We start from the raw sequence: 13,508 nt of genomic DNA, 5'->3' as shown, positions 1-13,508 counted from the left end.
GTTGTAAGGTTATTTACATAACCTTACTAACCGACCAAGCCAAGAGGCAAGGCCGGCTAGCAAGCCCGCAAGCCAAAACGCACGGACACGCACAGCCAGTGGGCCGTGGGCCGCGCTGCTGCTGTGTCGTGGTCTTGGCCCGCATGCACGCGCACAGCTCCGCGCCACAAGGGCCTCGTTGCTGCTGCGTTGCTTTGCTTGCTTGCCTATGCGCGCGCCCATGGGCCTCGAGTGCTTCGTGCACTCGGCTCGTGGGCCGCTCCTTGTATTCGTGATTAAATATATTTCCGATATATTTATTTATCGTTTCGTATACGACGAATCACCGTCGTACGATACGATTTATTCGTTTCGCCTAGCTTACGAATATTTGCGATACGATATACGATTCCGATGCAAGGTCGTATCGTATAATACGTTTCCAACTTAAATCCCGAAAAGCCATTAAATGAATTTCCGAATCATTTAATCCGGTGATCTGTTACGTGTCATTGGTGTGACCTTGTAGGTTCAGTCAAGAGTAAGTTGTGAGTTCAATATCCATTAGAACTCACCGATCGGTAGCATTGCTCCAGCTAGCTGTTCCGATCACTTGATCTCACTGAATTAATTGTTCGCAACTAATCTGAACCTTGGTATTAGACTTAATGCACCTTGGGTGAAGGACATATTTCCTTCATTGAGATTACTTGTTTGAGAACTGGTTACTTTGACGTTGTCAACCGTCGCACCGTAAAAGGAGGCTATAACGGCAACGCTCAGGTAATCACCTATCGAACGAATTCTAATCTCAAGATCGCAATATTGGGATTGTCCTCCCATAAATCGAGATGAGATGCTGAAAGTTGTACAAGGTCGCTCGGAGAGCTAGAAATTGTAAAATGCATGCCCGTGCTCAGATGAATCATAGGCTATGTGAAGGAAATAATGCCCTTGGTCTAAGTATGCAAGTAATGGTAAGTCTAATAAATGCGGTTCAGTGTTAATTATACAAGTTAATAATTCAGTGAGATCAAGTGAACTGTATGCCTAGCTAGAGGCCACTTCAGTTCAAGTGGATTAATGATATTAATCCATAGCTTACTCTTGACTGAACCCGTAGGGTCACACAAATAGTACGTAAATGGATCAAGTATTTAAATGGAATTAAATACTCCACCTATGCATATTCGGAATCGACGGATCTTGGTTCCAGTGGGAGCTGAGATCGTCAAAGGCAAATTATTAATACTCCGGAAACGATGATATTTTCGGAAACGGAAATATGGATCGTATCGGAAATATAAATATTATCCTAGTCGTAGATGTTGCAGGAAACGGAAACATGGTACGTATCGGAAAATACTATCGGGAATGGAAATATTGCCGGAAACGGAAATATTGTCGGAATCGGAAATATTATCGGAATCGGAAAATAATTCCGGAAACGGAAATATTAAATATTTGTTCGAAACGGAAATTTATTCCGGAATCGGAAATATTAAATATTGTTCGTATCGAAAATGAATTTCGGAATCGAAAAATTAGTCGGAAGCGCGACGTATGAAATAAACATCGGACGAGCTTGCTAGACGCAAGGCCCAGCACGAAGCTAGGCCCAACGCCTAGCGAAGCCCGCGCGACCAAGCAAGCAAGCCTAGCCAAGCGAGAAGCAAGGCCAGACCCACGAGCAAGGCCAGCGAGCTGGCGCGCCCTTCATGGGCTGCGAGCAGCTGCTGGGCCAGGCCTCAGCACGCGCGCGCGCACACGGCGCCCTTCATGGGCTGCTGTGCGTGTGTGTGTTTGTGCTTGTGTACGAAACCTTGATCGATTAGGATTCGTTTAGATTAATTTCCTAAATCTACTAGAAATTAAGTAATTGAATTTAAGTTAAATTCAGATTAGCTAATTAAATTGATTCCTAGTAGGATTCTAATATCCGATTTCCCTACCCTATAAATAGGTGATCATATTTCACAATTTATAAAGAGTAATTCAAGTATTCATTCAAGTTTTAGGCTTAAAACTCACATTTTATTTGCTATAAAATCCGAAAATTACATAGAACCTTAGGTGCAATTCTAGTTAATTAAATCTAAGGCGGATCCGAGCGTGTTGTTTGACTATCTACAGAGGGACGACATTTGGAGTCCTAGACTTGTTTTTGTTCGGTTCGGGCGCAGCTAGGGAGGGCACGCTACAAAGTGTATGTGTCCTAAATTATGCTAATTCTTATGTGGCAATTATTTTGGAATCCTGGCTTTTATGGTTTTTCCGCATGATTTATATACAGTTATATGTATCATAACCTAACAGTGGTATCACGAGCCTCTAATTAATTCCATAATAATTAATTAACATGGTTAAATTTTATAAATTTGCAAGGAATTAAATGGGGTGATTAATTTCGTAATTGTAATTAATTGCAAATTTGCGATTATTTAATTATATGTTCGCAGTTTTTCGGCAGTTTCTTGGTTTCTCAACGAAATCGAGTGATTTTTGTGTCAATTCTGTATGTAAAAGGCATTCTAAAATTCTGGGAATATAATTCGAAGATTCCCAAATTCGAAGCCTAACTATGATTCGAGCCGCATGATATATGTTCAGTTATATATATATAATTCGAAAAGTCATAGTTAGGCTTCGATTTTCGGCCGAACTCCGAATTCCCGAATTCGAAGCCTAACTATGACTTTTCGGAGGTTTTAGTTTTTCGAACGCAAAATTTGTAATTTTTAAGATGTTAAATTAAATATTTGCGCTTCTTGTAGTTAAATCTTGAATTTTTGATTGACCTATTGTATATGTTTAACAAATATATGCCTACGTTTGTTAATTATACAACCTAATTTGTAATTGTAATTAATTTGTTGAAATTCGAATAATTTAGAATTTGATTTGATTTTCATAATTAATTGACGATTTAATTAGGTATCCATGATTAAAAACCACCATAAAAATTGTTAATTTTTGATAAATGTTAAATTTTTGTGACCTAGATTTGAATCCATGATAATCGGAAATTAATTGATTAATAAATTTTCGATTTTTCCCCCTAAATTTATGAAATTAATATAATTTATTAATTTGTCAATAAATTTGAATTAAAAGTTTTAATTTTTATATAATTCGCTCATGAATTTTGCACGCACAAAGCAATGGAAGCTACGTGTTACCCTTAAGGGGTGTTTTATAGTGCGGGCATGCAACAACGAGCAAAGGAGCTCGTCGCCCATGCGGTACGAATGCAGCGAGCAACGAGCGTGGCGCGCGCGCAAGGCAGTGATGCCTGGGCATGTGTGCTGCGCGCATGGGTGATGGGCGATGGGGCAAGGCACAAGCCGAGCGAGCAGACGCGTGTGGGCAGCGATGGATGTTGCGCCACAGCGCGCGCTGCCTCGCCCAGCGAGCAGACAGTACGTGCTGAGCAAGGCGAGCTGCGCGCATGCGTGGCCTGGGCTGGCTGCGATGCGTGTGGCCTGCTCGTGCATTGCTGTGCGATCAGTCGAGGGGCGCTGCTGCCTCGTGCACTCGACAGGGCATGGGCGCAAGCCCATGTGCCTCGTCTTGTTACGATTGATACGCTTTGAATTTAATTTTAAATTTTCAGTTCGGAATTGTTTTAAAATTTTCATTACTTTTAAAATTCGAAATTTAAATTGTTTTCTCGGAATTTAATTTTGAATAATCTAATTATTATAAATTCTAATTTATACTAATTATTTTACTAGAATTAAAACCTTGAATAAATTTAAATTTATTTATTTAAGTTAACTGAAAATAAATTGAAGGATTCAATTAATAATTTATATGAGCTTTAAATTTTAATTAAATTTGTATGTTTCCGGTTAGACTAGGAAATACAATTTTATGTTTAAAATTAATAAAGCATGTAAATTTATTGGTTTAAGTGGGAGCGTTTTAGTCATAAACTCTTGATTAGGTCTACAATCCTTTAAGGTTAAAACAACTTGATTAGAATTAATAAGGATTGAATAATTGGTAAATTATTGGAACCCTTGATTAATTGCTGCAAATATTTATGTGATGCATAATATGTTCTACTAACCAGCTATGTGGACCATTCATTGATAAATGAATGGGTGAATGGTATATATTGTATATGTACTATTTTGTAGATTATGGAAAGTGACTAGTATGGCCCAAATAGGATAGTAAATATGGTCTGCGTACCATTAGTTTGAATGTAATATTGGTCTAAAGAACTAATTTTATTGCTTTAAATATGGTCTGCGTACCATCAAATAGTTGTAATTAGTTTAAATTATAGCTCACTAGTAGAAAAAACCCCTGTTGCAGCCCCCTTGTTGCAGCGTACATGTATTAATACGCTTCAACAACCAGTTGGTCAACGCGGGTCAAACCCTTTAAAGGGTCGTTGCAGCGTACAAATTAATTGCCCCCTGCAAAAGAGCTTTTTGCAGCGTACAGAATAAAAGCCCCCTGCAATAGCCCATTTTTATTGCAGCGTACATTTTAAAGCCCCCTGCAATAACCCTGATAAAAAGTTTATTCGCTGCAATATTGATTGAATAACTAATTCGAACAAATTAATCATCTCATGAATTTCGCTCCTAGCGCACAACTCCTTCTTCTCTTAAGCTTTCCCTGCGTCGTCCGAAAAAAAAACCTTTCTCTGCGCCGCTCATAAAGCTTTCCCTGCGTCGTCAATCTAGCTTCCTCGTCGGTGGTTCTGGCCTCCTCGTCATCGTCAGTGGCTCTTTTCTCGCCTCCTCTCCAGTCGCTGCTTACTCGGCTGGTGGGTCCAAGAAAGAACGTAGTTTGCTCGCGCCGGTGGTTCCAAGAAAGAAAGTTTCTCGCGTCCTTTTCTCCGTCAACCTCCTCGCCGTGGCTAGTAATCCTCGCTGTCCCCTCTTCTAGGTTTGTTCAATTCGTTTATCTGATTTTTGTTTTAAGAATTAGGGTTTGTTCAATTCGTTTTTAGGGTTCTGTGCGTTTGTTCAATTCATTTTTAGGGTTTGTTTAATTCGTTTGTTCAAATCGTTTTTATGGTCAATTCGTTTGTTCATTTCGTTTTTAGGGTTTGTTCATTTCGTTTTTAGGGTTTGTTCAATTCGTTTTTAGGATTTGTTCATTGGCCCAACTTGTGTTATTTATTGGACATGTTTAATATTGTGTTATTTCTCTAATTTGTCGGATTGTTATTGTTTATTCTTAACCATCTTTTACAGTTTGAAGATGAACGAGATGTTGAAGATGCTGTGCAAGGTCCAAATGGTTATGATTTTGATGGACATCGTTTGCGGGTAGGTATTCTTGGAACCATGTTTCTGCTGCATGTCTACATGTGCTTCTTTTTTTGTCTGATAACTCTTGCATCATTTACATTGGTGTTATATACTTTCAGGTGGAATTCGCTCATGGTAGACGAGGATCATCATCATCAGACCATCAGAGCAGTTACAGTGCTAGTAGAGGTGGAGCACCTAAGCACACTGACTACAGAGGGGTAGTCTTGCTTCTCTATTGGCATATTTTTTGTAATTTCACTACTATATGAAATTCTTGTATTGGTGTTTCTGCAGTTATGGTCACTGGACTGCCATCATCTGCTTCTGGGCAAGACCTGAAGGTCAGTGATAACAGTTTTTTAATCTAGAGGAGATTTGGGGATCATTGTGCTGTGCAGTTTGTGTCTCGCACGAGTTCGATGTTCCTATTCCCATTATATGTCTTCTATCTATTATTCATGTTGTTCTGATTTGTATATGTATCAATATCAGGATCACATGCGACGAGACGGTGAAGTTTGTTTCTCAGATGTATTCAAGGATCGTCGCTATGGTGGTTAGTTGGTGCTTTTGATGATCCTTGAGTTGCTGCTTCCCTAGTGTTTCTTGTATCAGTGGCACTGATTAATTTTATCATATCGTTATGTAACTCTCGGTAGCAAATGTGATATCTGGTCCTAAAGTTTAATCGGCTTAAAAACTCTCTAGAATTTTACTTGTGTTAATATTTTTACCCCTTTTGGTTTGACAATTTCCTAGTATTATCTGGAATGCATCATGGTACTTAAGTTCCACAATGATTACTGCCTTTACTGGGTATATCGATATCTCTACCTGCCCTAAAAAGCTCATAGTCCTTTATGCAAGCTAGCATGTGACAGATGCTGACGACCATGCATATTAGAGGATGAGCTAACTATCCGCATTAAGTTGAATTCAAGGCTAAGTCTTGAAATTTGGACCAGAAAATCTGAAAGTTCTTATCTTTTTGAACTTATGTTGGTTCTCACATTGTGTAATCATTCGGATTATTGTTTAGTCTAATATGTGGTGCAGGCCTTTAGGGTCATCCTTAAAAGTTGAGATGTTTTGTTCACTGCATACTTCTAGTTGTAAAGTTGCCCTTTGACCCGATAAAGCGTTCTTTTTGCAGGCACGGCTGGAGTTGTTGAATATGCAAATTATAATGATATGAAACGTGCTGTAAGATGTTTTGTTCTGTTAGTTGTTTAGTGGTAATTTTGTTTAGTGTTCTTTTTTTCTAATAGACTAATCAGGCGTTGCCTTTTATGCAGTTCAGGAAGCTGGATGATTCTGAATTTCGTAATGCATTCTCTCGCGCTTATATCCGAGTACGTCTCAAAAAGAGTTGATTATCAAACTGGGTATTACTAGTTTCTTATAGTTATTCACATTTATTTTCATCTCCAGGTGAGGGAGGACTCGAGGAGTCTGAGTCTAGATGATAGGTCGAGAAGCAGAAGCTACAACCGTGGCTGTAGTTATAGTCGAAGCCGTAGCCGCAGCCACAGGTGCTGTTATTTGTTTTAAGATGGATTTTGTGCTAAGGTTTTATGATAATGAAACTATGCTGAAAGGTCTCCTTTGATGCAGTATATCTCCGCAAAGAAATTCACGCCGTTCTTATTCTATATCTCCTTCGAAGTCCCGCTCGAGATCTCCCTCTCGTTCTCGCTCTAGGTATGTTGTTGCTCCTGTTACTCGTGCTCATCAATCACCTTAAGGAAGTATAATGACTAATCATATATGGTTAACAAGATTGCATAATATTGCGTCATATATCTGGTTCATTTCAGTAAACTGCTTAGCTTATACCAACATCTGGTTATAGTTCTTCAACGAAGCTAGGTTGTATATGTCTAGCTTCTATTGGCAGTCCAAATTCATGTGGCTACATTATTTTGTATTTACGAAGTATCCCTGATTTAACCTTTGTTGAAGGATACATATGTTGTATGATTTAGCTTTTAGGGATGAGCCAGACATACCAGTCGTTTTACACTAATTCCCCCTGATTTGACCTTGGTTAAACATGTAATGTAATTTTTTTTTTCCTGATATACGGAGTAAGATCGTTCTATTACTTTCGGAAGTACAACAGCCTATTAACGGGAATACAGTAGGCCTTCTTAATTGTTTCTGTGTGAAAGATTTTAAGAGGGTATAATACCAGACAGCCAGTTATAGACTTACAGATAATGGAATAAACTAGACTGGAGCAGCATTAAAACCGTATGCACCTAGTGTTGGTCGTATTTTTTGGTCTTGGGTGCTGCAACAGTGGATCGTCGAGAATATGTGGATCTTTTTACGAAGCCTTAGAGGAAGGGAGAAGTCAGAAAACCATTATTTAGCAATTCTTGTTAGATTGTTCCTATTTTTTGAAACCACTTCCGAGGCTTCCTTCTTCATTTTGTCTATTTATGCTCACATTTTGTCTGACTTTATTTGGAAATTTCCCTGTTCACATTTTTCTTCAAGCGACTTCATAATGTGTGCTTCTGGAGTGGAATATAGAAGAGTACGTAGATTGGTTATTAAGACCATAGAAGAATGATCTACCATTTTTATTGCCTTTTTTTTGTTCTCTATTTCATCACTTGACTTCTGCATGGAATCAGTTTGCTTCCTCTTGTCTTTCCACTTCTTGGATTATCTTCGTCCATCTTCAAAGCATGCCTGTTAGATGATTTTATTTGCAGTTGGGTAGTTTGGAGTCTGGTAGTTAAAGTGTTGACCTGTTAATGTTACCAATGGTTGCATTTCTTCTGTCAATAAGTAGAAAAGACGTAGGGAGGTGCCAAGTTACTTTTTGATTTCTAACTTATTTGTAGTGTAATTGGTGAGAAAAGAGGGGTTATTAAAGACATGAAGGTAGTTCATTTGTATATGCCATACCAAACTATAAGCTGTGTCTGACACTTGGATGCATAGAGAGGGAGGAGGTTAGATTCTTAAAAACGTCGTATTTGGGCAAAAATTAGGTAAAATTTAGACATTTCATTTAAGATGCGTGTCTGTCTCTGACACTTCTAGCTGAGTTCGAGTAACATAGACGTGGCATGCTTGTGCTGCCATATCTAGTCACATTGTGCTTTCCCACTTCAGATCTGTTGACTTTGGAACTTAATTAAAAACAAAAACTAAGCCTCTTAATTGTATTTAGTCTATACTGCATAATTGTATTTAGTCTATTATGTAATATGCCTATACTGCATAATTGTATTAGTCTAATGAGTTCAGACGATGTACATTCAGATTAGTTAAAAGATACGGAGTAATAAGATAAGATAAGAGAAATGGAACTCGAGAGAAAAGTACCTTAAACTCTCGTCTCAACTAATCTGAAAGATCGAGAGAAAAGTACCTTAAACTCGAGAGAAAAGTACCTTAAACTCTCGTCTCAACGAATCTGAAAGCTCCTAAAGCACACATGCCTAGGAGCAGGAAGTTTAGGCCAGCATTCCCAGCTACAAAAGTAGGGTAGCTTGCAAAAGTAGTAGCGTGCAATACATCTGATTATTGGATGGTAAACCATAGTTTGCAGCACTCTGAACTTACTTACCCCGCGTTAGTTATCAACTTGATCAGCTGCAAGGTTTGGGTTATACATTTTACTAAAGTTCTTGGATTGAGGACTGCATCTGCAAAGGTTGATAGTAAATCCCTCTGAAGATGTATCTGATTATCTATCCCCTTAGTCCTTTACCCGGATGTTATGGCCTTATGGAGTACATTTTAATGCTATGTCCATAATTTTTATGTTTTGTGTGTTACTTTATATGCTCAAGAGTAGGGTAGATATTAACCATTAGTTGAATTTGGTTGTGCTTGCAGCTTGATGCTTGGGTTGCATGGGAGCAGAACTTTCCAATTGCTGCACTTAAAAACGTTTTACTAGCTCTGAAAAAGGAGCAACAATGGCGTAGAGTCATACAGGTACTGCAAATTTTAACATTTTGGTCATTGTCTTTGTACTGGGTGAGTAAGAAGAGAAAAAAGGAAGGATGTAGCAGTATGAAAAACTAGAATCTAAGTCATAGTGTTTCTGACATGCACGAAAAATATAAAAAAAACTAAGTTATGATTCTAATTGAGACTGAGGTGATTATTAATTGAACTGAGGTGATTGTTAATCCAGTTGAAGTTTTTTACTCCCTTTCTCTTTAGCACACATTTATGCTAAACAATGAGGGATTCTTAGTTCTTACCCAACCCCTTCTTGTTACTGTAGTTCTTAGTTCCTAAATGTAGTTCTTACACATTTATACTAAATGTTTTATATGCTTAGTTTTAACTTTCTAGGACTCATTACAGTCCATTTATGTACATTTGAGGCTCATTGTATCGTCATAGGTCATATTTAGGCTAAAATGCCATTTTTCGCTCTCAACTTTGAACTAAAGAACCTAAGGACTCATTTTAAACTTATTTTATGATTAATATGCTTAGTTTTAAGTTTAAAAGACTTATTCTAATCTACTTATGCACATTGAAGGCTTGTTTGGTCGTTATAGGTTATATTTAGGCTAAAATGAGGCATTTTCGCTCCCAACTTTCAAATAAAGAACGTAAGGACTCATTTTAAACTTATTACATGTTTAATATGCATAACTTTAAACTTTCTAAGACTCGTTCCAATCTATTAATGCACGTTTAAGGCTCATTGGGTCGTTATAGGTCATATTTAGGCTAAAATGACATTTTCGTTCCCAACTTTGAACTAAAGATCCTAAAGAGTCATTTTAAACCTTTTACATCATTAATGTGCTTAGTTTGAACTTTCTAAGACTTATTCCAATCTATTTATGCACATTTAAGGCTTGTTTGGTCATTATAGGACATATTTAGGCTAAAATGACATTTTCGTTCCCAACTATGAACTAAAGAACCTGAGGACTCATTTTAAACCTTTTACATGATTAATATTCTTAGTTTTAACTTTATAATACTCATTCCAATCTATTTATGCACATTTAAGACTCATTGGGTCGTTATAGGTCATATTTAGACATTTTCGCTCCCACCTTCGAACTAAATAACCTAAGGACTCATTTAAACTTATTTTATGATTAATATGCTTAGTTTTAAGTTTCTAAGACTTATTCTACTATACTTATGCACATTGAAGGCTTGTTTAGTCGTTATAGGTTATATTTAGGCTAAAATTAGGCATTTTCGCTCCCAACTTTCAAAGAAAGAACCTAAGGACTCATTTTAAACTTATTACATGTTTAATATGCATAACTTTAACTTTCTAAGACTCGTTCCAATCTATTAATGCACGTTTAAGGCTCATTGGGTCGTTATAGGTCATATTTAGGCTAAAATGGCATTTTCGTTCCCAACTTTGAACTAAAGAACCTAAAGAGTCATTTTAAACCTTTTACATGATTAATGTTCTTAGTTTAAACTTTCTAAGACTTATTCCAATCTATTTATGCACATTTAAGGCTTGTTTGGTCATTATAGGACATATTTAGGCTAAAATGACATTTTTGTTCCCAACTATGAACTAAAGAACCTAAGGACTCATTTTAAACCTTTTACATGATTAATATTCTTAGTTTTAACTTTATAATACTAATTCCAATCTATTTATGCACATTTAAGACTAATTGGGTCGTTATAGGTCATATTTAGACATTTTCGCTCCCGACTTTGAACTAAATAACCTAAGGACTCATTTTAAACTTATTATATGATTAAAATGCTTATTTTTATGTTTCTAAGGCTTATTCTAATCTACTTATGTACATTTAAGGCTTGTTTGGTCGTTATAGGTCATATTTAGGCTAAAATGGGGCATTTTCGTTCCCAAATTTGAAATAAAGAACTTAAGGACTCATTTTAAACTTATTACATATTTAATATGCATAACTTTAACTTTCTAAGACTCGTTCCAATCTATTTATGCACGTTTAAGGCTCATTGGGTCGCTATAGGTCATATTTAGGCTAAAATGACATTTTCGTTCCCAACTTTGAACTAAAGAACCTAAAGAGTCATTTTAAACCTTTTACATGATTAATGTGCCTAGTCTTAACTTTCTAAGACTTAGTCCAATCTATTTATGCACATTTAAGGCTTGTTTGGTCATTATAGGACATATTTAGGCTAAAATGACATTTTCGTTTCCAACTATGAACTAAAGAACATAAAGACTCATTTTAAACCTTTTACATGATTAATATGCTTCGTTTTAACTTTATAATACTCATTCCAATCTATTATGCACATTTAAGACTCATTGGGTCGTTATAGGTCATATTTAGACATTTTCGCTCCCAACTTTGAACTAAATAATCTAAGGACTCATTTGAAACTTATTATATGATTAATATGCTTATTTTTAAGTTATTTAGACTTACTCTAATTTACTTATGTACATTTAAGGCTTGTTTGGTCGTTGTAGGTCATATTTAGGCTAAAATGAGTCATTTTTGCTTCCAACTTTGAACTATAGAACCTAATGACTCATTTTAAACTTATTACATGTTTAATATGCATAACCTTAGGCTAGATGAGGTAATTAATTAATTTTCCTTACTATTGATTCGTATTTTAGACTATTAGGACATTGCCATTATTTGCTCGAATGTTAAAATGTGATATTATTTGCATTTAATCTAATGCTCCCATCAAATTTTTTTTTTGGTAAAGGTCTACACTCCGAGGAATACGCCTTATGCTAGTGAGGAAATTGATGTGGTTCGTGAGCAATGGGTTGCAAGTATTTATTATTGGCCCGTGGGCGCTTGATCGAGTTGTGTTGGTTTAGATGTTATAGAACAATCTTTTATGTTAAAATGTATGCGTACGTTGAAATTGGAACATACATATATTTAAATGTATATGGTACGTGCACTTTGGTTTTGCAATATCTACAAAACACCATTTATTGTTTTTATATTTGTTATACAGGTTGCGATATTCTATTATTGTTGTGATAGGTTTCTATATTTGGGCACTCTAGGTATCCATAAAACTAAAATTTTACACCCTTGTTGCAGCGTACATATATATGTACGCTGCAACAAGGGTGTAAAATTTTGGCAAAAAACCAGACTTGTTGCAGCGTACAAATAGATGTTCGCTGCAACAGGTTGGGTTTTTCGCAGCGTACATCTATTTGTACGCTGCAATAAGTTAAGATTTTGGCGAAAATTTAGACACTTGTTGCAGCGTACATATGCATATGTACGCTGAAAAAAAGTACTTTTCGCAGCGAACATTGTACGCTGCAACAAGTTCAGACTTGTTGCAGGCCCCCAGGTTGCAGCATACGATGTACGCTGCAACATGGGTCTAAAAGCCCGCTGCAATAAGGGTTTTTTCTACTAGTGGCTTATCCTATTTGAAGAAAATGGCGCCTCCCATGGTAAAATTCAAGACGAAGTTTCCAATCCATTTTCAAGACGGACTTTGAAGTTGAAGCTTCAAGATGAAGTCGGGCCATACTAGATCACATTAAAATCTTATGCATGCTTTAAGTTATTAATTGCTTTAAATATGTCTTAATTATGCATGAGATTTTGGCTTGATTATGTTGCATGATTAAGGATTTTAGTTCACTTAAAATCTAACCAACATAGTAAGAGCCTTAAGTTCCAAACTTTAAAATTGAGTTAAAATGTGACATGCCAAAATAACACTTACTTGGATAAACCTTTACATCAATCTTAGTAATAGTTTTCCGCCATAGCGAGGTGTTACTTATTGATCCTAAAGGGGTAAGGTACACAAATAATTGCGAGTACATGTTAGTTTTGGTGAAACTCAATGATATAAGTAAGGAGTCCTTTTATATCGTGGCAAACGGGATAGGTTTACCTAATAAGTTCTTAGACGTACTGCCTATCAACCAAGAGTAGTTCCTAGACTATTAGCAAAGGATTTGCTTACCTAAAATATTTTAGAACTGAATCTAAATACATAATGTGCTTAATTCTTCAATGATTTAAGGATCTTGGAATCATTTTATTCACACCTGCCGGAATAATAAATTCGAATAAAATGCCAATGACTTGTTTAAATTGCATGATTGCTTTAATTTTCAAGTTATTACTCATGATAAATGTTTAGACTTTGCATGCTTCAATGTATGTTTTAATTATTGTATATAATTAAATATCTTGCACTGTAGTAAATCCTTTTAGAAAGGTAACAGTAAATTTCCTCGATTGGTAGTGAATAGAAGAACGATTCATAGAAATGAGAGAAAATGAGCAA

At 36.4% G+C, this 13,508-nt stretch overlaps 1 protein-coding gene across 3 annotated transcripts; it reads left to right on the top strand.

Annotated features, from left to right (window-relative positions):
* Nucleotides 1-4,544: 4,544 nt before the first annotated feature.
* LOC110787840 (serine/arginine-rich splicing factor SR30-like) lies at nucleotides 4,545-12,217 on the top strand. 3 transcript variants are annotated; one of them, XM_056835002.1, is made up of 11 exons: nucleotides 4,545-4,884; nucleotides 5,196-5,270; nucleotides 5,372-5,473; nucleotides 5,550-5,596; nucleotides 5,748-5,811; nucleotides 6,409-6,458; nucleotides 6,551-6,607; nucleotides 6,687-6,787; nucleotides 6,870-6,956; nucleotides 9,114-9,215; nucleotides 11,940-12,217. In XM_056835002.1, exons 4-10 carry the CDS (start codon nucleotides 5,552-5,554, stop codon nucleotides 9,175-9,177), a joined length of 468 nt encoding a protein of 155 aa, XP_056690980.1. In that variant the 5' UTR covers nucleotides 4,545-4,884; nucleotides 5,196-5,270; nucleotides 5,372-5,473; nucleotides 5,550-5,551; the 3' UTR covers nucleotides 9,178-9,215; nucleotides 11,940-12,217. The 3 variants fall into 3 exon arrangements, with proteins under 3 accessions (XP_056690980.1, XP_056690978.1, XP_056690979.1); XM_056835001.1 differs by having other exon boundaries at nucleotides 4,546-4,884; nucleotides 5,372-5,441; XM_056835000.1 differs by having other exon boundaries at nucleotides 5,372-5,596.
* The last annotated feature ends 1,291 nt before the right edge of the window (nucleotides 12,218-13,508 follow it).

Source organism: Spinacia oleracea, chromosome 1, assembly GCF_020520425.1.
Source record: "Spinacia oleracea cultivar Varoflay chromosome 1, BTI_SOV_V1, whole genome shotgun sequence".
Classification (NCBI taxonomy): domain Eukaryota; kingdom Viridiplantae; phylum Streptophyta; class Magnoliopsida; order Caryophyllales; family Amaranthaceae; genus Spinacia; species Spinacia oleracea.
This window is presented reverse-complemented; position numbering and strand designations above follow the sequence as displayed.